This window comes from Mauremys mutica, chromosome 1 (genome assembly GCF_020497125.1).
Source record: "Mauremys mutica isolate MM-2020 ecotype Southern chromosome 1, ASM2049712v1, whole genome shotgun sequence".
NCBI classification, from domain to species: domain Eukaryota; kingdom Metazoa; phylum Chordata; order Testudines; family Geoemydidae; genus Mauremys; species Mauremys mutica.
The window spans coordinates 138,460,202-138,483,686 of record NC_059072.1 but is presented as its reverse complement, the minus strand read 5'-3'; the positions used below and the strand labels follow the sequence as shown (position 1 = coordinate 138,483,686).

The following is a 23,485-nucleotide window of genomic DNA, read 5'->3' as shown; positions in this document are numbered from 1 at the left end:
GCTGGGTGTACATCAAAGGGAGCTATCCCCCCTTCATTTATTACAACATCAATGAGATCATCTTGTGCCTCTCCTGGGGGCCAGTTTAGGATTTCTCCCTGCAGCTCTCCAGGCTGGCTGGGAGGACAGTAGAAGAAAATGGACCCAGCACAGAAGTAATTACTCAAATGTAGCTTCCCATTTTCCGCCATCACTGGGATTCACAGCTGGGGGGACACGATCACAGTCCATCAATCCCTTTGAGGAAGGAGCATAACAAGGGAAGGGAAATGACCCCCAGTCTTGGCAAGAGGCAGCACAAGAGGTGATGGGCAGAAGGAAAAGCTGAGACTAAGACATTGGGGGACATTCTTAAGATACAAGCTACTGAGGTGGAGAAGTCAGAGTCTCCTGGTAGGGAGGGGACGGACAGGGGTGGCAGGCAGAGTCTCCTCTGGAGGAGGTGGTGGAGGCCCCATCACTGCAAAGATTCCGGCAGCATAGAGGAGACATTAGTGGGGATGGAGGAGAAGAGTCCTGCAAAACCAGGGTGAGGTCAGACTGGCAGAGCCCCAGACCCCACAGTCCCTGATTCTGGTAGGTACGTGGTGACCTTTTTGTTTTGGTTCCATGTACAACTCCAGCCTCCAAAGGCTCAGTGCAGAGGGGAGAGTCTCTAAGGCAAGTGGCTCTTTTGCTGTTTTCCAGGTTCCAAAGTCCAGCAGCTCATCATCAGCGTTTCTCACGGTGCTGGTGAAGGGGCCGACGCTGGAGTTCAGGAGCCGGAAATCGGTGCTGGTCAAGAACTCAGAGAGCCTGGTCTTTGTCCAGACGGACAAACCCATCTACAAATCAGGACAAACAGGTACAGGGAATTGGGTGGGGAATTATATACAGAGCAGGAAATCCTCCCTGCCTCCCCAGAGACCCCACAACTCGTCACTAAGTTAGTACAGCTGGCAGTAACCCTGCCTTCCCACCTCCTCCCCACCAGTCATAAACCTGGGCAGTGTGGTGCATGCATCCAACACTGCCATGTGTCCATGGGTCATTGCATCTGGGCCAAGCATGCACACAGCATCTGCCTCAATGACTGATGGTTCCTGGGTGAGCGGCTGCAAGTTTAACAATGAAAATCTCTTCCTTTCTCAATCATGGTATCCGCAGTTCTGTTTCGTATCGTCTCTCTGGATGAAGACTTCCATCCCCTGAAGGAGAAGGTAGGTCTGATCACTGATCAGTTTCCATGGCTGACATGGTGAGCGCTGATGATGACCCTTTTAAAGTCCTTTGTGATTCCTGAGGAATTTATTTCTATTAACATCTTCTAGCACCATAAAAGTGACTGTGTAAAGCAAGTGATGCCTTCTGACTCCCCACATCTTCTTTATAAGGGTCAGATTCTGCCATGATTTACACCCCATTCAACTTCATTGACAAGAGTACGTCCTTTTATGGCATAATATGAATCATGCTTTATTATAATGTAAAACTGGCTAATGTCAAAACGTTTTGGCAGTTTTATTAAATCATGATTAATTTAAACATAAGTCTTTTGCAAATACAAAAAGAAAAACATACAACAGTCTACAACAGCAACATCATATAAAACATATACAACCTTAAAAGGTCAATTAGAGTGCACAGGTTGTTCCTCCATCTCCTGAAGGTAAAAATGGGGCAAGCTGTAATCTGGAAGAGTACAGATCTTAGAGCAAAATTTAAGAAAAGCAATACAAGCTCTATGACTTACAGTAAAACCATCCACCTCAGCATGTAAAAACAAAGGAGGAGTAGAATTATTTTGAATGATCTCTAAGGCCAAAATTTGGCCCCTAAATCAAACTTCAGCCTCATAGATCATCTAACATTATTTTTGCATTAAAGATTCTTAGCACTGGGGCAGCTCTGTTCCCAGCATATGGGCAGGTAAAACAGAGCACCCCTTGGCCAGAGCTAATGGCCTTTTGTTTTAAGTCTTCATGATAAGGAAACCAGTGGCCTAAATGATGAAACTTTATCCCTAAATAAGTAAAAGCACAGACTTGTTTTGTTCTTCCCAAAAATCATGACTTTGGGCTTATAATTGAGAAGTAGGCCTTGAAAGTTATAATAAGAGAAAAACAAGATAATAACCATCGAAGGCCACTTGGATGCTGCAATAAAACAACCGTGCCATCAACACTGGAATGGATCTACTCTTAATTTGCAGGGGAGAGAAATGATCTTCCTTTACAACATCACCACTTCATTAACATATACATTAAAAAGAAGCAGCACTGTAAAGCAAACCTGGCATACTTCCCTAGAAATAGGGGAAACAATACGTTCCCCATTGGCTTTAGTTCTTAACCTCACCATAGTGCACTGGTGTAGAACCTCCAAAATATGCAAAAGTCTTAGATCGATTCCCATCCTTCTTAATTTTGCCCAAAGTTTTTCTTGGTTAATAAAATCAAATGCCATCTTTAGATCTATGAAAGTAGCATATAAACTACTACCATTAACCACAGTATATTTATAAATCATATAGGATAAAATAATTATCCACTGTGGCTCTACCAGACCTAAAGCTGAAATGCTCATTGTGTAGCAAATCACCCTCTAAAGCCCATATTTCGCATTTAGAGAGTAAGGATCCACATTAAATCTTCGCTGCCACATCTAACAGACCAATAGGTCTACATAGAATCATAGATTATTAGGGTTGGAAGGGACCTCAAGAGATCATCTACTCCAACCCCCTGCTCAAAGCAGGACCAATCCCCAAATAGCCCTCTCAAGGATCAAACTCACAACCCTGAGTTTAGCAGGCCAATGCTCAAACCACTGCACTATCCCAGAATTCTTTCTTATCCTTTTTTTTTTAAATAGGAACTGTAATAGTGAGCCAGACAGACTGCATCCAATATGATTCATGACAGTAAATAATTTAGCCAAATCTGGGAACCACCAATTAGGATTATCCTGAGAAACTTCATCACAGAGAAAATCTTCTCCTAGAGGTTTTTTTTCCATTGTTGGTCTAAAAGTAATGAGTGGACTTCACTGTACTGTACTGAAAGCCAGAGTGGTAAATCAAAGAGAGGATTCCTCATTGCATCAACTATGGTAGAATTAGATTTAAAAACTGGTTGAGGGGAATCATTAAAGACCTGGCCAAAATGTACTATCCAAGCTTCATGATTAATATGGGGTTCATCATTCAGAGTAGATCTACCAGAACCCGTGGCCACCATCTTCTAAAATGTGTAAGAATTTTTAGCCTTAGATGCTGATTCAAAACCCTTCCACAAGGATCTAAGATATTCTTGGTTTTTCTGATATAATAAGCCTTTATATTGTCTTCTGGCAGCTACTAAATTATGAAGTAAATTAGGAGATGGATTGCATCTTACCCTGTTAGCTAGACAGGCTAGAGCTAGACAGTCTGCATCAAGCCAAGTGTACTTATCTTTGAAATAATTTTTAGAATAGTTAAAAGAAAAATCAATTTGTTCAAAGACAAGTGGTTGCAAGGACTTTCCCAGCAACTCATATGATTCACAAATTTGAGAGGAATTCAAGGACAATAATGATGTCTCTGAGAAATCTAACATCAGAGTCTTCCAATCTCCTAGACAATTTGTCAGGAATGGCTGAGCTTTAGTCTTTGTAACCACATTTAATTAAGGCATCCTCTCCATGGATAATAAAAATCTCACTAGAAAGAGCACAACATTGTAATGACAGAGAAATCCCTACAATGATGAATTACACAGGGATAATAATATTATCAATACCACTCTCAGCAGTCAATTAAATTTATGTGAAATGTCCCCTCACTTCTTCCATTTACAGGTATCATATTAAACTTATCCAATAATACCTTCTGGTTTTGTCCAGAGATGTTAACCATCTGATCTTCAGAGTTTCGGGGGGAAGTTCAAAAATCTTCTCAGTATTTTCTTCCCCTCATACTTGGGAAAGAGATTCGTCTTGCCCCTGGAGCAGGGAGTGAAAAATGTCCTGTTAGGATCTTGTTGCCAGAGGTGAATAAACTGGAAAGAGTCCAAAGGAGAGCAACAACATTTATAAGAGTTTTAAAAAACCTGATCTATGAGGAAAGGTTGAAAGAATTGGGCAATGCTTAGTCTAGAGAAGAAAAGGCTGAGGGCAGGGCCGGTGCAAGGATGTTTCGCGCCCTAGGCAAAACTTCCACCTTGCGGCCCTCCCACCCCCCTGCGGCAGCTCCCCCCCTCCACCCTGAGGCACACCCCTACCCGCCCCAGCTCATCCCTGCTCCGCGCATGAGCATGAGCACCCCAAGCACGCCATGGCTGCTTCACTTCTCCCACCTCAGGTTAGGCGCCACAAGCCTGGGAGGCGGGAGAAGTGAAGCAGCCACGGCGTGCTCAGGGAGGAGTGGGGCAGGGGTGAGCTGGGGCGCGGAGTTTCCCTGCGTGCCGCCCCCACTTCACTTGCTGCAGGCAGCCCTCCCTGCGCTCCCCTGCCCCAGCTCCCTCGGCCTAAATGAAGATCCGGCTGACGTGGTCGCTGCCGAAGAAAATGGTGCCCCCCAAATCCCAGTGCCCTAGGCGACTGCCTAGGTTGCCTGAACGGTTGCACCGGCCCTGGCTGAGGGAGGACTACATAATAAATTGCTTACAGTTGGTGGAGCTAAGAACCTCCCTCTATCTTCTGTTACATCTGAGGGCTGGTCCACACTAAGAAGCGGGGTCGAACTAGGGTACGCAAATTCAGCTACGTGAATAGCGTAGCTGAATTCGAAGTACCCTAGTTCGAACTACTCACCCGTCCAGACGCCGCGGAATCGAAGTCCGCGGCTCCAAGGTCGACTCCGCCACCGCCTTTTGCAGTGGTGGAGTACCGGAGTTCGAACTATCGCTTCCGGAGTTCGAACTATCACGTCCAGATTAGACGCGATAGTTCGAACTCCGAGAAGTCGAACTCACCGCGTCGACCCGGCTCGTAAGTGTAGACTAGCCCTTAAAAATCATAATCCTCTGATTGTGGCATCCTTACGGGCCCTTTGAATACAGGAAACAGAATTTCAGGACAGAGGGAATGAACAGCAGGGCAGATGAATCTGCAGAGGCAGATCATTATTCTGAACATAAAGGTGCAGGCTAGTGTAACAGGGAGAGTCTGATCACTTCATCTGATCACAAGGAAACGTAAAACACTACCAGAGAAGTTAGTGCTTTGAACAGAATTGCAAAGAATAACCATCAAAGAAGAAGCAGTTGCTTCCCACCTGCCGAGTAATAACTGGCTTCTCCCAAGCTTAATTTGTAATGAAAGAGATGTGCTATGAATTTATAATGAAAGAGGCTCAAGCAATTAGGTGCTGGGGCTCAAGCAATTTTTTACTTTCATAACTGACACAGAAAGCCCAGAGGTGCCGAGGCTATGAACTGCCAAGCTCAGAGGTGCCGGGGCTCAGCCCTGGGACAAATTAAGCACTGGGCTTCTCCATTTGATAGGCATCATTAATACCAGAGCAAAGTGGGCATAAAATGTTGCTAAATGAGGCTGGTTGCTGTGTGCCCCACTTTGCACTGGTGTGAGTGACAGCACCGGGGTGGGCTAGCAGTGAGTCAGGCCCTGAGGAGATCACTTCTGTCTTGTGGGAAGTCATGTGACTGGGTCTCAAGACCCCTGTACCTGGTTCTGTCCCACCTTCCTGCACATCGTACACTGTGATCTAGTTGACCCCCCTCCATAACCTCACTGCGAGTTTGCAGGAGCAGGGGTCCCTGAAGAGACATCCCAGCAACAGGCCCCACCTGATGCTGCAGAGCAGGACACAGAGAACTGAGTTGCCACCTGAAAGCCCTGGAAACCAGCAACTTTCCAAATGGCTACACACTCAGGGGCACATTTCTAAAGTGCCTCAGTGACTTAGAAACCTTAGTCCCATTTTCAGAAGTGACTTGGGCACTTTGGGCCAGATTGCCTAAGGGATTTAGATGCCTCAGGCTGCAGGTAAGTGCCTAGTGGGATTTTTAAAAGCACATAGGCAGGTTAGGAGACTAGCTCCCATTGGTTGCAGTGGGGAACTAGATACCTCAGCACTTGGAAACTCCACTCAGTGCCTGTCCGCATTGTTGGGCACCTAAACAAATCTGCCTCCTTTACAAAGTCTCACTGAAAGTCAGTGGCTCTTTGGCTCCTAAGCCACAGAACCTCCGAGGTATGTAAGTGCCTGATTCCCATTGAAATCAATGGCCTAAAGTGCCTAAGTCATTTTTTAAAGGCTCCTAAGTCACTCAGGTGATTTTGAAATTTTTACCCTGAATCCTCTAAATGCAAAACGAAGTGTTTAATTTCACAGCTGTGTTAAACTGACCAGTTCAGGTGCTAAAACATTAGAAGGCTCTGCTGGAGTTTCTCATTGAGTAACAGAGAGCAAGGGGCAAAGGGAAATGCAGGGGAGAGACGCAGAAGTCCCCTGAACAGGGTAAATGAGCTCAGTGCACATTAGACCTGTATTTCTAACTCTGCTTCTCCCTGTTTCCCCCACAGTTTCCATTGGTCTTCATCAAGGTAAGTGACTCATTGATTTTTACTCTCATAGCCACTAGCTGAAAGCTGGGGCTGCTGCAGGGATGGGGAGAAATTCCTGTGCTCCACAGCAGAGGGAGGGTGTAGTGTGGTGTTCATTGTGAATGGGTAGTGCAGCCACTAGAGGGCTCAGAAAAAGGAAGTAAGGGTGAGCCTGTGAACAGGAAATAGAGTCCTGCATTCACCCCACCCACCCTCGCAGCTGAGTCTCTGGCATCTCACCTGCAGCGCAACATTGGAACATGACCTGGAAAGGGGGAAAATGGGCCTGTGGCCTTTTCTGATTCTTTAGGTTGTTTAAAGGAGCCTGAAAAGGGTCTTTTGTGAAAGTGAGCCCTGGTCTGCACACAGATTTCATGCCAGTTTAACTGTGTCAGTCAGGGGTGCAATTTTATACCAAAGTAGTTACACCTGGTGCAGCCGCTAGCATGGGCCCATTTATACCAGCATAGAGGTGCCTTATACTGGCACAGCTCATTTCCCATCCCATACAGGGATAAGCTAGACTGGTCAAAGATATACTGGCTGCCTGAAGAGGAATAGCGGCTCAAACAACAACATATTTAAGACCAGGTGAGCATTTCCATTGCCTTCCACATACCTGCATGGGGAAGGTTTTCTCAGCCCCAGAGGTAACTTGAGTATTTCAATCCTCAGCCAGAGCAGTTGCCAGTTCTCAAACTGCAAATATAACATTCAAGCTCCCAGGCACAGAAACTCATCACATCCTGCCATCTGTGCATTGGTCTCTTAGCCTGTCTCTCTCTCGTCCTCCTTGCCCACTCCATGCGGATGTGGGATTTTGATCAGGTGGGCAGACAATGGAATAGATTTAGTGCTGGTATCTGGCTGTTTAATCACATGCTGATTGCACAGGACTTGACTGGTTAATCCTTACAGACTACTGGGAAAGTACAGAGCTGGCTGCCAGGTGCCCTAACCTCATCTATAGGAGAGGGAGATGATCATATATATCCTGTATCTCTGCCGAACATTGGACTGCAACTGACCTGCTCTCCAGCCTCGTGCCGTGTAGACACCCTGCCTGTAAATGAAAGGTTAAGAGTCATCCTGTCTTGTGACCTTGTGCTCTCCTCACCTCTAGGACCCGCAGAAGAACCGCGTGTACCAGTGGCGAGAGGTGGAGTTAAATGTGGGCCTCACCCAGCTCTCCTTCCCCCTCACCTCCGAGCCCATCCAAGGCACCTACAACGTGGTGGTGCAGAAGGAGTCGGGGACCAAAATCGAACACCCCTTTACTGTGGAGGAATATGGTAAGGAAGGGTCCCACTCGTGCTGGGGCTGGGGGTGCCTGAAGCAGGAGCAACCGTCTGGGATTCATCCATTCCAGGCACAAAAATCCAGTTCAGGATTGTCTGGGGTTTAGCTGAGTAAGAGTGGTCTGAGGAATAGGCCAGAAAAACACTGGATGCTTTAAGGGATCAGGATCTGACCCCCCATCCAGTGGTGTGTAGCTTTCTCCTAAGCACTTGAACTGTCAGGGTCACTGTTCACTGTAAGCCTGGGAGTATCTGGGTGTGAATACAAAGGCCTATCCCTTGGGCCTACTGGATTTGGGCTGTGATTCCAGCCTCAGTACAATGCAGCTTTATTTTTGTGTAGGGTCTTTCCTACCAGTTGTGTGCAGTATATGGTATGGATGCAGAACAAACTATGTGAATGCTGCATTCTTCTTCGAGTGATTGCTCCTATGCATTCCAGTTAGGTGTGCGCGCCGTGCGTGCACGGCTCTTCGGAACATTTTTACCCTAGCAACTCCGGCGGGCCGGCTGGGCGCCCCCTGGAGTGGCGCCGCCATGGCGCCGAATATATACCCCAGCCGGGCCGTCCGCTCCTCAGTTCCTTCTTACCACCCGTGACGGCCAGTTGGAACAGTGGAGTGCTCCTTCACCTCCACAGCCCTAGCGTTTCTCCTTTTCGTCAGTGTACATAGTTGGTTAACTCAGTTTAGTTGTTAGTTTAGTTGAATAAGTTTAGTTAGATATAGTTTAGTAAGGGAATTAGGGGGGTTTAGCCCCTCTTCTTCCACAACTGGTGCGGGCTCATGCCCAAGGCACCGGGGTTTAAGCCCTGTGCGGCTTGCCAGCGGCACATGCCTGTCGGGGACCCGCACGACTCCTGCCTGCGCTGCCTCGGGGAGACCCATCGGCCAGATAAGTGTCCTGTAGCAGGGTGGACCCTGCTCCTGCCTGAAGGGGTTTAAAAAGTGGCCTGGCAGGGCTTGAGAAGACAGCCTTCAGGCTAGGCTGATTGGGGAAGTGGCTGCAGCTGGGGCCATGCCCCAAACTGAGAAACAGGGCCTTATAAGAAGGCAGGGAAGCCAGAAGCCAGACAGTCTCTCTCTCTAGCTATAGAGAGAGATGGGCCTGGCTGCTTAGGAGCTTGAGACTAGATACCTGAGTGCAGCAGGGCTGGGGAAGGCTGAGGAGCCGGGGAGCTCCAGCCTAGAAAGCCCCAGGCTGTGGCCTAGCAGTGGGCCAATAGGTACTGGGGGTTGCAGGGGGCAACCTAGGGGTAGGCCAAGGCAGCAGGTCCAAACCCTCCTTGCCAGGGATGAGTTGGCTGAGACTGCAGTCTGCCCCAGAGTGTGGGGCTAGACAATGACTGGCAGTAGCCAAAAACTGAGGCAAGTTATGGATAGAGGGTGAGGGTTCCCTAAGGAGGGGAGACCCAGAGAGACGGGGGGGTTACTGCTAGGGGGCAGCACCCCATGTAAAAGGGCACCGGGTCCAGGGAGGGACACGGGGGCCTACGAACAGGTGGATCACCAGCCTGCAGAGGGTGCTCCACCACTGGACTGAGCTAATTCGCAGAGCAACCAGCAGGAGGCGCCGCAGGGGTGAGTCAACCCGTTTACATGTCCCATTTGCACGGCTTTTAAGCCGAGAACTAGGAAGGAGCGGGACACTCGCCTGAAGCAGCTCCTTATGGAGGCGACACTTCAACCTCCCGCGCCGACTCCGGCGGCACCGAAATCGTCATCGGCGCGCAGCACACCGGCGGCCCCGAGCAGCTCCGGTACCGAGACTGCTCGAGCTCCGCAGCCGGCACCGGCGTCCCGGCACCATTCCCTCTCTCCATCGAGGAAAAGGAAGACGGTGCAGGTGGCCTCTAAGCCGCATCCTACGGGACCTTTAGCCCAGCCACCACCGATGCCTCCGGTACCGGCTGTGGCGGTGCACAAACCGTGCACGGTACCATTGACTCCGGCACCACAAGGGCCGTTGAGTCCGGTACCACCATGCTCCCCGGTGCCAACCGCAGTCGAGCTACAGCTCCCGTCCACGCCCGAGACATTCTCGATGGTGAGAGAGCTCATAGAGCTCACAGAGGCACCCAGCCTCCGGCCCCCGGCACCGCCGGTGCGGGCTGTTAAGTCAGCTGGTAAGCCGGCTATGATACGGCCTCCTTCCCCTGACGGACGGGATAGACGGCGCTCCAGGTCTCGGTCTCGATCCCGGTCCCGAAGACGGTCACCGTCACGCCGCTCCAGGTCTCGGCATCGCTCACCATCGCGGTACCGTTCGCCCTCTCGGCGCCGGTCGCAGTCCCGGTACTGCTCAACATCGCGGTACCGGTCACACTCCCGGAGATGCTCCCGGTCCCGGTCGCCAGCCCGTCGGCACCGCAGGAGGTCCAATTCCTGGCACCGTTCCCGGCACCGTGACTCCCGAAGCCGCTCCCGGCACCGGCGGTCGAGATCCCGGTCGAGCTCCCGGCACCGGTCGAGCTCCCGGCACCTAGGCAGTCGATGGTCCCGCTCTCCGTCTCGGCACCACGACGACCGGCACCGATCCTCCGCACCGTACGGGGATGGATTGCCACCATCGACGGCGCAGTCCGTGAGTGCCTCCGCCCCTCTGTGGCCGTCTCGTCACTCCTCGGTCGCTTCGCGGGCAGACAGCTATAGCCATCTTCCAACTGCCCCGCAAGGACAAGTCCACGGTGCGCAGCAGTGGGGCTTTTGGGTCCCCTGGGCCCAGTACGAAGCCCACGGGCCCCCTTGCCCCCCGCGGACCCCAGCCTCCGAACGCAGGGTGCCGGAGGCCACAGTAAGCAGGCCGCCCCCATCACCACCAGGTGAAGCCCAGTCACCTCCTGGTCCTGCGGAGCATCCGCACTCCGAGACAGCTGCCCACCCCATGGAGGAACCACCTTCGGAGGTTGTGGTCCAAGGTCGGTCCTCGTCATCCTCGCCAGATGAGGCGGTAGCGGGAGCATCTACGGCGGACCCTCCACCTATTGACTTGCGGGCCCACCAAGACCTTCTTCGCCGGGTGGCAAAGGTTATCGACTTCCCCATGGCGGAGGTCATGGAGGATGAAGACCCGGTGACAAATGTAATTGGGACTGAGGCCCCAGTGCGGGTGGCTTTACCATTCATACGCACCATTCAAAAGAACGCCACTACCATCTGGCAGTCACCGGCGTCCGTCCCTCCCACCGCCTGTGGGGTAGAAAGGAAGTACTCCGTTCCCCCAACGGGGTACGAGTACTTGTATACCCATCCTGCACCAGACTCGCTCGTGGTCCAGTCGGTCAACGACAGGGAGAGACATGGCCAGCCAGCTCCAGCGCTGAAATCGAAGGAGGCTAGGCGCATGGATCTGTTGGGCTGAAAGGTCTACTCAGCGGGGGGTCTTCAGCTCCGGATCGCCAACCAGATGGCCCTCCTCGCCCGATACACCTTCGACATCATGGTGTCCCTGGCGAAATTCTCGGAGCTGATACCGTCAGCCTCACGCCAGGAATTCTCGGCCCTCCTAGAATAGGGCAAGAAATCCTCCAGGTCCTCCATCCAGGCAGCTCTGGACTCGGCGGACTCGGGTGCCAGAACCTGGGCCTCTGGAGTGACCATGAGGCGCATCTCCTGGCTGCAGTCCTCCACCCTGCCACCAGAGGTGCAGTATACTTTACAGGACCTACCCTTCGACACTCGGGGTCTGTTTTCGGAAAAGACGGATTCCAGAATTCAGACCCTAAAGGACGGTCGAATTGCCATTCGCACTCTGGGTATGCACACACCGGCTACCCAGCGAAGGTCATTCCGGCAGCAACCCTACCGGCCCTTTAATCAGCCCAGGTCGCGACCCTATAATAGCCGGCGACCCGGCCTGAATCGCCGCAGACCATCGGGCAACAGGCGCAACCAGACCCAGGCGCCTTCCAAGGCCCCTCAAGGGCCGAAACAGGCCTTTTGATGGGACGCCCGAGCACGGCCCATCAGTCTCTGTACCGGATCCTTCCCGTTTATTTTACAACCGCCTTTCCCACTTTCTTCCGGCGTGGTCCCAAATAACAACGGACAGCTGGGTGCTTCGTACAATCCAGTCGGGTTACCGCCTTCAATTTGTTTCGCCCCCTCCTTCCCACCCTTCCCCGTCCCTCTTCAGGGACCCCTCTCACGAGCAATTCCTCCTGCATGAGGTTGAGACTCTGTTGAGCGTGGGTGCCATAGAGGAGGTGCCTCACGACATGCGGGGCAGGGGATTCTATTCCCGATATTTTCTCATCCCCAAGGCGAAAGGAGGTCTCCGACCCATATTGGACCTCCGGGAGCTCAACAGGTACCTGCTCAAGCTCAAGTTTCGCATGGTCACCCTGGGGACCATCATTCCCTCCCTGGATCCGTGAGACTGGTTTGCCGCCCTCAATATGAAGGACGCATACTTCCATATCGCGATTTACCCTCCCCATCGACGCTACCTGCGGTTCGTAGTCAACAACGCACACTACCAGTTTGCAGTGCTGCCATTCGGCCTGTCCACCGCGCCGAGGGTCTTTACCAAGTGCATGGCAGTGGTTGCTGCAGCCCTCCGCCGTCGTCGCATACACGTATACCCGTATCTCGACGACTGGCTGGTTCGCGGGACATCCCGACAGCTGGTAAAGGACCAGATGTCAGAGATACTATCCCTGTTTCGATTCCTCGGCCTTCTTATCAATGCCGAGAAGTCCACTCTAACTCCATCGCAGCGACTGGAGTTCATCGGAGCGGTCCTCAACTCCAGTTTGGCCAGGGCCTGCCTCCCTCGCTCTCGGCACCAGACGATGGTCTCCATCATCCAGGACCTTCTCAACTTTGGCACGACAACGGTTCGGTCCTGCCTGCGCCTCCTGGGCCACATGGCGTCCTGTACGTTCGTCACCGCATACGCGAGGCTCCGCCTCCGCCCTTTTCAATCTTGGCTGGCGTCGGTATACTGCCCACACCGCGACTCAATAGACATGGTAGTCACCGTCACAAAACCGACACTCGCTTCGCTCAGCTGGTGGCTGAACCCAGAGGTCGTGTGTGCAGGAGTCCCGTTCCGCCCTCCTCGCCCATCCATCACCCTAACCACGGATGCCTCGGCGTTGGGATGGGGGGCTCACCTGGGCGATCTTCACACCCAGGGTCTCTGGTCACCCCAAGAGCTCGCTCTCCACATCAACGTCCGGGAGCTGCGAGCGATCTGCCTGGCGTGTCACACCTTCCGCGCCTGTCTGCAAGGCCGCTGCGTGGCAGTCTTCACGGACAACACGACGGCAATGTTCTACGTGTACAAGCAGGGCGGAGCCCACTCCTCCCTCCTCTGCACGGAAGCGATGCTCCTGTGGGACTTCTGCGTGACCCACTCCATTCACCTGGAAGCGTCATTTCTTCCAGGAGTGCAGAACACGCTGGCCGACCATCTCAGCAGGTTGTTCCTCTCCCACGAGTGGTCTCTTCGTCCGGATGTGGTGCACACAATTTTCCAGAGGTGGGGGTTTCCCCAGATAGATCTGTTTGCCTCCAAGGAGAACAGGAAGTGCCATCTGTTTTGTTCATACCAGGGTCGCTCCCCAGGCTCCCTGTCGGACGCGTTCCTCTGCTCCTGGACGGATCACCTCCTCTACGCCTTCCCTCCGTTCCCGCTCGTACACCGAGTGCTACTGAAGCTTCGGAGGGACAGGGCCCACGTCATACTCGTCGCTCCGGCCTGGCCGAGGCAGCACTGGTACACCCTGCTGCTCGAGCTCTCCGTGCGGGATCCCATTCCCCTTCCGTTATGGCCGGACCTCATCACGCAGGACTTCGGCAGACTTCGCCACCTGGACCTACAGTCCCTCCATCTTACAGCTTGGTACCTGCGTGGCTGACCCACGCAGAGAGGGGCTGTTCGGCGCCAGTACAGCAAGTCCTCCTGGAGAGCAGAAAGCCTTCCACTCGCTCCACCTACCTCGCGAAGTGGAAGCGTTTTGCGCTCTGGTGTGATCAACGGGGCCTCAATCCCTTCGTAGTCCCTATCCCTACCATCCTGGACTACCTCTGGTACCTTAAGGAGCAAGGTCTTGCGGTCTCCTCCTTGAAGGTGCACCTGGCAGCCGTGTCCGCCTTTCGTCCATCCATGGGAGGTCGGTCCATCTTCTCCAACCCGATGGTTTCCCGCTTCCTTAAAGGCCTGGACCGCTTGTACCCGCCGGTGCGGCGTCCTACCCCGACCTGGGACTTGAATCTCGTTCTGGCCAGGCTTATGGGACCGCCCTTCGAGCCCCTGGCCACGTGTTCTCTACTCTATCTCTCCTGGAAGACAGCCTTCCTCGTCGCAATTACATCAGCGAGACGAGTTTCTGAGCTCCGTGCCCTAACGGTTAGTCCACCATACACCGTCTTCCACGGAGACAAGGTGCAGCTTCGACCACACCCGGCCTTCCTCCCTAAGGTGGTGTCGGCCTTTCACCTTAATCAAGAGATCTTCCTTCCGGTCTTCTTCCCGAAGCCGCATGCCTCACCTCGTGAGCAACAGCTTCACACCCTGGACGTCCGCAGGGCCCTCGCTTTTTATATCGAGCGGACGAAGCCCTTCCGGCATTCGCCACAGCTGTTTATAGCAGTTGCCGACCGCATGAAAGGCGAACCGGTCTCCTCGCAGCGGATTTCCTCCTGGGTGACGGCATGTATCCGAACATGCTACGAGCTTGCTCGAGTGCCACCATGCCGCCTCACCGCTCACTCGACGAGAGCGCAAGCCTTGTCAGCCGCCTTCCTGGCCCATGTCCCCATCCAGGACATTTGTAGAGCGGCCATCTGATCTTCTGTCCACACCTTCGCTTCCCACTACGCGTTGGTGCAGCAATCCAGAGACGATGCAGCCTTCGGCTCAGCAGTCTTACACTCCGCCACGTCTCACTCCAACCCCACTGCCTAGGTAAGGCTTGGGAATCACCTAACTGGAATGCATAGGAGCAATCACTCAAAGAAAAAAAGACGGTTACTCACCATAGTAACTGTTGTTCTTCGAGATGTGTTGCTCCTATCCATTCCAGACCCGCCCTCCTTCCCCACTGTCGGAGTAGCCGGCAAGAAGGAACTGAGGAGCGGACAGGCCGGCTGGGGTATATATTCGGCGCCATGGCGGCGCCACTCCAGGGGGCGCCCAGCCGGCCCGCCGGAGTTGCTAGGGTAAAAATGTTCCGAAGAGCCGTGCACGCACGGCGCGCACACCTAACTGGAATGGATAGGAGCAACACATCTCGAAGAACAACAGTTACTACGGTGAGTAACCGTCTTTTTCAGTGGCAAAGTTTGCTCCCCCTGTTCTCTGCCAATGAAACTGGCTTAACTCACCACTCCTTTCTCCCCTTCTCCCACTCTGGTCTTCACACCTTTGTCCTTGCGGCCCCTGGCACCCAGAATATCTTCAAACATTCAAAATAAATAAATAAAGACACTTTGGCTGGAGACCAAGCCTGGAAAACATCAGCCCCAAAGGACAAACTTTTGGAAGGTTTCTGAGGAAAGGAAAATGAGGCCAGCAGGGGTGATAGATTCTCAAAGAACCTTAATTATAGTGGTTGCCACTAATCAATCAAGGAGAGAGAAATTACAGCTCTGTCTAGTCTAGGGAAACGTACCACTCCAGCCTCCATTCCGACCACATGTGAACTGTCCCACAGAAGTGCTCCAGCCACTTACAAGCATTCCAAGAGCTTGCTCTCAGCAAGCCTAAGAACCAGCTCATTCTGAATGGGTTAGTAACAGTGGCTCCACTAGTCCTCTTGCTGCTGTCCGACAGGGCACTCTGAAACTTCCCAGAATCCACTGCTTCTGGGGTCTGTGCTGGGAACTGCGGGATGGGTACCACAGGGTGTCGCAACTGAAGGGCTTTAAAGCAGTGCTCTTGTAGGGCAAACCCGCAGAGCTCCAAACACCTGTTAGCATGGCAGTGGGGCACAGTGACCAGCCTGTGCTGCAGCTGGGCCGATCTCACTGGTTCCAGTGCTCCAGCGTGACCTGGCTCTGGACAGACTGTCACCTCCTTGCTTGGGATGCCTCTGTGTGTGCCACTCCCAGCCATGCTGGCTTTTGCCTGAGCCTTATAGCTACAGCAGCTCTTATTGAGTTTGCTCTCCACTCTCGCCCCCCACCCTTCCCACCCTGCCAGTGTCTCTCTCCCATTATAACCCCCTCATTCAGTTAGTTCAGAACTTCTGAGAAAATTCACTTTGGGGCTGAAACTTGACATTATAGTGCCCAGCCAGGAGGTGAATGCAGTCTGTGAGCTCAGCCAGCAGGAAACAATATTTGCTTTTACCGTGTTATGAAACAGCTTTTATCCGACTCTTTTCATGCAGGGATAAGTTTAAAATGGCTGAACTTTCGGCGCCAGATTAACTGGTGCAGTCTGTCTGCTTTGTACCACTCCAGGGATGCAAAGTAACCAGGCTTATGGCTGCTTTGCTTCCCTGGAGCAGCACAGGAGCCAGAGCACACAGTGAATGTGGCCCTTTACATCTGGTGAGTGATGGTGGTGCACTGGGGAGTCGGGCCCTCACTAGGTATCACTTGCGTAGCATAGGTTGGAATAGAGCCTATAAAGCAACGACAGCCCGGAGGTCAGGGTTGGGCAAGGGGAGCAAAGGGGAGAGGAGCAGGGGTTACGGTGTCTTTCTCTTCAGTTCCACAATCCCTGGCCAGATCCTCAGCTGGTGTAAGCTGGCACAGCTGCACTGACGGCCATGGAGCTGCAGTGATTTATAGCAAGCTGAGGATCTGGCACCATGCGTTGGGGATGGGAGGGGGAGAGGCTGTGTCTGTCACTCAATGGGGAAGTGACAGTGATGTACACGTGTTCCCACCACTCTGCTCAACTCTGGCCCGTCTCTCCCACTCAGTGCTGCCCAAGTACGAGGTGTCAGTGAAGCTGCCCAAGAAAATCACCATCCAGGACGAGGAGCTGAAAGTGGCCGTCTGTGGTCTGTGAGTCGCGGGGTTTGAGTCACTGTTCTTTGTGCTCGTCCACCATTGCCTTCCCGCTGCTACCCCAGAAACCAAAGCTGGAGAAGGACCCGGGTCACTTTCTCTACATCCCCAGGGGCCTTGGGCAGGATTGTTCCTACTGTCTAGTCTGCACCCATCCCAAGAAATGGGGCTCCTCTCCCTGTCCCAGGAAACAATGCCTCAGCCCCGTACAGCTCCCTTTCAGAATGTTTTTCTCTGTTATTCAACCCAAATTTCCCCTTTCTTAACATCATTCCATCCTTCCTAATCAGCCCCCAAGTGCCTCCTTAAATAATCCCGGCCCCCCTTCATGATGCCTCCTTCAGACACTTGTAGGCAGAAATTATGCCCCTTCTTAGACATCCCATAACCAGACTCTCTAGATTTAACTCTTCCTTCCCTCCTCATAAATCCCTCCCTTCAGCTCCCTGCTCATATTTCTTGCTCTTCTCTGAACTTCCTCCAATTTGTCGATGGCCTTTGGGTAGGAGGTGCCCGGAGCTGAAAACAGTGCTCCAGAGGTGTCGTGTAGCAGTGACGGAAGATGATAATCCCTCTCTATACAGCGTTAGTGCCAGGGGCAGCTCTAGGTATTTTGCCGCCCCAAGCACAGCAGGCAGGCTGTCTTCGGGGGCTTGCCTGCAGGAGGTCCCCGGTCCTGCGGATTCGGCAGCCCGCCTGCGGGAGGTCCACCGAAGCCGCGGGACCAGCAGACACTTCGCAGGCATGCCGCGGAAGGCAACCTGCCTGCCGCCCTTGCGGCAACCGGCAGAGCACCCCCGCGGCTTGCCGCCCCAGGCACGCGCTTGGCGTGCTGGTGCCTGGAGCCGCCCCTGGTTAGTGCAACCCCACCTGGAAGACAGTGTTCAGCTCCGGGCCTCACAGCTCTGAGGAGACTGCACCTGGAATATTGTCTACAGGTCTGGGCTCGTCTGTACCAGAAAGGTTTGGCCAAATAGGAGGGAGCTGGGAGAAGGGAAACTCAACTGATTAAGGCGCAGAAGAGCCGGAATATCAGGCAACATTTCCTAATGGGGGCAGGCCTGCTGGGTCATGGAATAATCTCCCTCGGGAAATACCTGGAGCCCTGTCACTTGAGTCACTGAGAAACAGGACTAGCCCAAGCTCCAGAGAATAGACACTAGGAAACCAGCAACAGAGTCCTCAGGGGCAATGGTATAAAGGGCCCCAAAAGGCCTCTTCTGTCTGACTCTGTCTCCCCGTCTAAGCACCTTGTGTCTCTTTAACCCCTCTCTGGTTACAGATACACCTATGGGACCCCTGTCCCTGGCCTGTTAAATGTCCGTGTGTGCCGGAGATTCTCCCAGTCCAGGTCACACTGCTATGGAAGAGAGGCCGAGGCTGTGTGTGAGGAATTCACCAGACAGGTGAGTCCAAGGCCCATCCCATAGGCAGCAGGTGACGTCTTGAGGAGGGTGTTGGGATTTTGTGGTTCCCAATGAGTAAGATGCTGGGCAGAATCAAGGGACTTTGATTCGATGCGATTCAATTAGATGTGATTCAACAAGGCTTTATTCAATGTGCACAAAGGGAGAGCCCCTGGTACCAAAAATCAGGCAGAGTCCCTCCAGCTAGGAGCGCCTCCCCTTGTTATTTTATAGCACATGGCACTTACATAACAAGTTACATAACACAAACCTCTAACCAATCAGATTTAACCTTTCCATATATGGGGTTGTTTATCACATGCTCATAGTTCTCCAGTCCACATGCTGAGCTCCCCCCAACCCCCCCCCCCCGGCCTTCTCTAGAATGTTCCTAGGCTGAGCCACAGCCTGCTTCCCTATGCATAAGCACCCTGCAAACCACATTTTATCCAAAATGAACACAAGCATACCCTTCAAGGGTGATCTGTGTCTGTCAAAGGGGATTGTTAGACCTCAGCGGGGATTCTGTGTTTTGGGTTGGGCTCTGTCTCACAGGAGGGAGGTATTGGTTAGAAGGAGGTGAGGCCAGGGCTGGGGGATATAAATTACGAAGAAAACCTCCTCGGGTGAAATCCTGGCCCCATTGAAATCAATGGCAAAACTCCCATTCACATCAGTCAGGTCAGGATTCACCCCTGGATGGATGTTTCTTCTAGCTGGGAAAGAGAAGACGCGGAGAGGTTTTTAGTATCAGAGGGGTAGCCGTGTTAGTCTGGTTCTGTAGAAGCAGCAAAGAATCCTGTGGCACCTTATAGACTAACAGAAGTTTTGCAGCATGAGCTTTCGTGGGTGAATACCCACTTCTTCGGATGCAAGCACGTTTTTGTATCAGTGAATGGGATTGAGATGGGGAGGGGAGCTTAGCAGAGCAGAGGAGAAAGCAAGAGGGAACTGTAGGATCTGGAAGAGAGAGAGAACTCAGGAGGAAGAAGAAAGAGAGAGACCGGGCAAGGAGGTAGAGAGAATGGGGTAGAACAGGCCTGCACAACATGCGGCCCACGGAGCCTCACTGTACGGCCCGCGAGGGGATTCTAAATCCCCTGCACACGGCGCTCTGTGGGCAGCCCAGAGCCCTTTAAATCCCAGCCGTGGCAGGGGAGCAAAGAGCTCTGGGCTGACGGCAACCGCAGGGAGCACGGAGCCCTTTAAATCCCAGCCGCGGCCGGGAATCAAAAGGCTCTGGGCTGCCCGCAGAGATTCCCGGCCACGGCTGGGATTTAAAGGGCTCAGGGCTCCCCGTGGCTGCGGGCAGCCCAGAGCCGTTTGAATCCCGGCATGCGGCTGCTGTTTGCCCCCTCCCCGGACCCCTGCCCCAACTGCCCCCCAGGACCCCCACCCCCTATCTAACACCGCTGGTCCTTGTCCCCTGATACCCCTCTCCCGGGACTCCTGCCCCTAACTGCCCCCCAGGACCCCACCCCCTATCTAAATGCTGCTGCTCCTTGTCCCCCAATTGCCCCCTCCCAAGACCCCTGCCCCAACTGCCCCTTGGGACCCCAGCCCCTATCTAAGCCTCCCTTCTCCTTGTCCCCAACTGCCCCCTCCTGAGACCCCCCCAACTTTCCCCCAGGACTCCACCCCCTACCTGTCCCCTGATAAACCCCTGGGACTCCCATGCCTATCCTACTGCTGCCTGTCCCCTGACTGCCCCCCCGAACCTCCGCCCCATCCAACCATCCCTGCTCCCTGTCCCTTGACTGCCCCCTGTAACCCCCAGCCCCCTTACCGTGCCACTCAGACCAGTATGTCTGGCTTCATGCAGCTCCAGACACATTGCTGCCATGCTCCCCTGTGGAGCCCACAGCCCCCCCCCCCCGCCCCCCAGCACCTGCCTTCCAGATTTGAACACCTCAAAATTCAGGAGTGCTCAAGCTCAGTTTGGGCAGCTGTTACCTCATTTCTCCCAAATCAAATACACTGATCCACTGTAACTTGCTGTAGAGAAAGCAGGATAAAATTGAGCAAGAAATGCTTATTAGCACTGGAATTGCTATTTTCAATAGCCATTGCCTTTTTGTTTGTTTAAAAGGAAGACAGTGATATTGCATTGGCAAATTCCCCATAGAAAGAAAGAGTGGAACAAAAGAATAATAAAGGCACCTCAACTTTTCCTCATTTATGGAGGACAGTCTTATAATATGCATCCAGATATCCTCCAATCACACAAGCTGAAAATTGTTCCACTTTACTGCAGCTCTGTAACCATATGGGAACCAATCCTGTCTGTGTTCTGTGCACATCCAAAATTCCTGCTGAATGACCTGCCCTGGGAGCGAGTTACCAGTGACCCAGGGCTGGGGAGGCAGGAGGTGTGTGTGGGGGGGAGGCATTGGTGGGGGGGGAGCCCAGGGCTGGGGCAGCAGCAGGGTGGGGGGAGGGCACTGATGGGGAGGAAAGGGGGAAGCCCAGCGCTGGGGCGGCAGGGGGTGTGGGTCAGTGGGGGGAGAGCCCAGGATTGGGGCAGCAGCGGGGAGCCCAGGGCTGGGACAGGGGGCAGCCAAATTTGTTTTTGCTTGAGGCAGCAAAAAACCTAGAGCCGGCCCTCCTGGGTTCCCCCAGCCGCCGGAGCCCCAAGCCCTTTAATTTGACCCTGAGGGCTCCCAGCCACCTCTTCAGCTGGGAGCCCCCGGTTGATTTAAAATAAAGTATCACCTCCCCACCCCCAACCTTCCTTTTTGGCCCACAGCTGTTTTGGTGGGGCGGCGCTGGGGAAGGAGGGTTTGTTTCTGCAGGGCTGGACGTTTCTGCAGGGCCGGGAGGTTTCGGCCCTCGGCTGTTTTCTTTGGAGTAATGTGGCCCTCGCCGCTTTACGAGTTGTGCAGGCCTGGGGTAGAGCAATAAAGAGAGAGAGGGAGAATATGAAGGAGAAGAAAGTAAGAGAGAAAATAGAAGTAGGTTAGACAGAGATAGTTGGAGGAGAAGAAAGAGAGAGAAGGAAAGAGAGAAGGAGGAAGAGGGAGAATGTGCCTGGAGAAAGAGAGAGGATTCCATGGATGGATAAAAGACACAATTGGATTTATCAAACTGATGGGAAGTTGCAGATCTAGGGGATCTGATCTGAACAGTCAGGGAATCAGGTGTGTAACCTGGAGAACAGGTGATGAAATGCATCACAGAGAGCAGCATGTTGGATACATCACTGGGGACCAGCGATGCCTGGATTGGTTTGTTGAGGAAGAAGGGAAGAGAGGGAGTCAGGTTGGATCAAGTGAGTAAGAGGATGGGATTAAGGCAAATCAAGCAAGGCAAATGTCTCAGGTGCTGAGGCATCTGTTCCTGTTGCACACGGACCTGAATTGTACAGGGATTTCCATGGTAATTTCCTCTTTGGTCTCTGGCTCAGGCGGACGTTCGAGGCTGTGTCTCCAATGTGGTGAAGACTAAAATATTCCAGCTCAAGCGAAAGGCTTATGAGATGAAAATTGAGGTGCAAGGCAAGCTCACGGAAGAGGGTACAGGTATGCATCATGCTGCCCTGGTGGAGCTGTGGGGCTGCACTGCAATAGCAGTGGGTGTTGCAAGCCAGCACTGAAGGTCACTGGCAGAGCTGGACAACATGGGGGGCAAGATTGGAGCATCTGGAAGTGCTGCAGGTCAGTGCATTAGTTCAAGCCCTTCTTTTCTGTGTTTTCTTGCAGGGGTGGAGTTAACTGGGACAGGCTTCAGTGAGATCACAGGCATCATGAGCAAAATCACCTTCGAGCGGGTGGACTCTCATTACATACCAGGGATCCCTTTCTCTGGGCAGGTAGGGAACCTCTGAGAGCCCAGGAAATTGCCTGACATGAGTGTGCTTGGCTGTGGAGAATGAGAACTTGCAAATGGAAAAGGGAAAACGTGGGAGGATCACAGGAGCCATCTCCCTCTGCCTCTACACATGCTGCGGTATCCTTGCCATTGGTGGGAATTGCAGCACCTTCCTCTGACCCCCTGGTGCTGTCAGAGACAGGATACAGAGGAGAAGGTCCACTGGTGTGAGCCAGCACAGTCCTTCCCATGTTCCCAATCACACACACTGTGAGAACGTGCCACCTCCTCAGGTGGTTCAGACTCACCCAGCACGTTCATACAAACCTGGCCCTTGGTCGGCTCTGTAAGAAACACCCTCTGGAGCTACCTCAGGGGAATAACATGGGCAAAGGGCCATTAAGACTGTGGGGACTCTTCCCTGCCTCGTATAAGCAACGGAGATTGGATTTGTTCCTTTAGGTGAAGCTGGTGGACGGGACCGATGCTCCAATCGCCAACGAAACAATCCGGATTTTCATAGGGGGAAACAAATATGAAGCCAACTACACAACGAATGAAGAGGGCCGAGTCTGGTTTTCCATAGACACTGTCAACTTCACAGACACCTCCATTCAAATCAATGTGAGTGGCTGAATCCAGGGAGCTAGGGGATCTGAGATGTCACAGGCTGAGCTTCAGGAGAGATGTCCGTGGGTTTATCGATCTCTCCGCCCATCGGGAGATAAAACAAAGAGTTTATTGGCTGGGAATTTCAGTCTCCTCCTCTCTGTCTTGCTCTCTCTCTGTCTGCCCCTTGCTCTCTGAGTCTTGCACACACTCTGTCATTCTCCCTCTGGTTCTCTCTCTCTCTCCACATGAGCATGGAAAATACAGATCAATGCACTGTGCACTGAAAAATCTGCCAAGAAAATGTTTTTAGAATTACCCACTTTTTCCTTCTGAAATGCTAGTAGACTTGTTACTCACTTTTTGATCTGATGTAAAAACATTCGTCTTTCTCAGGCAAACCATAAATCTGAACTGAACTGTTACGACGCATACTGGGTCACCCCTGTGTATGGTAATGCCGCTCACACAGCAACACGCTTTTACTCCCTGAGTAAGAGCTTTCTCAAAATCGAGCCTGTGTCTCACACTTTAAGCTGCGGCTCCAATGAGATGGTCCGGGTGCACTACATCCTGAAGCCAGAGGCCTTGGGGGAGCAGAAGGAAATCGTCTTTTACTATGTGGTAAGCCCAGACCTAGTGACCTCTACCTCCGTACACATGACACAGCACTGGAGGCCAGACACCCATATATGTCCCAGGCCACCAAACTGCCCCTAGGCCAGGTTCACTTGAGCTTGACAAAAGCCAGTGAAGGAAATGCAGAACTGGCCAGCCAGTGGATGGTTTCTGCAGGGAAAGAGAATTTCTGACTTGGTCGAGGTCCCAGTAAACTCCAGTCTGGGTCTGGGACTCTGTGGGATTTTCTGTT

At 52.8% G+C, this 23,485-nt stretch overlaps 1 protein-coding gene across 1 annotated transcript in view; it reads left to right on the top strand.

Annotated features, from left to right (window-relative positions):
* LOC123355747 (alpha-2-macroglobulin-like) overlaps positions 1-23,485 on the top strand; it is an 80,452-nt gene that overhangs the window by 5,481 nt on the left and 51,486 nt on the right. The window contains exons 3-12 of the mRNA XM_044998379.1: positions 688-844; positions 1,147-1,199; positions 6,508-6,528; positions 7,652-7,820; positions 16,705-16,789; positions 18,075-18,198; positions 21,602-21,716; positions 21,897-22,006; positions 22,468-22,629; positions 23,011-23,238. Of these exons, the coding sequence (XP_044854314.1) occupies positions 688-844; positions 1,147-1,199; positions 6,508-6,528; positions 7,652-7,820; positions 16,705-16,789; positions 18,075-18,198; positions 21,602-21,716; positions 21,897-22,006; positions 22,468-22,629; positions 23,011-23,238 (1,224 nt within the window). The remainder of the gene's footprint in view (positions 1-687; positions 845-1,146; positions 1,200-6,507; positions 6,529-7,651; positions 7,821-16,704; positions 16,790-18,074; positions 18,199-21,601; positions 21,717-21,896; positions 22,007-22,467; positions 22,630-23,010; positions 23,239-23,485) is intronic.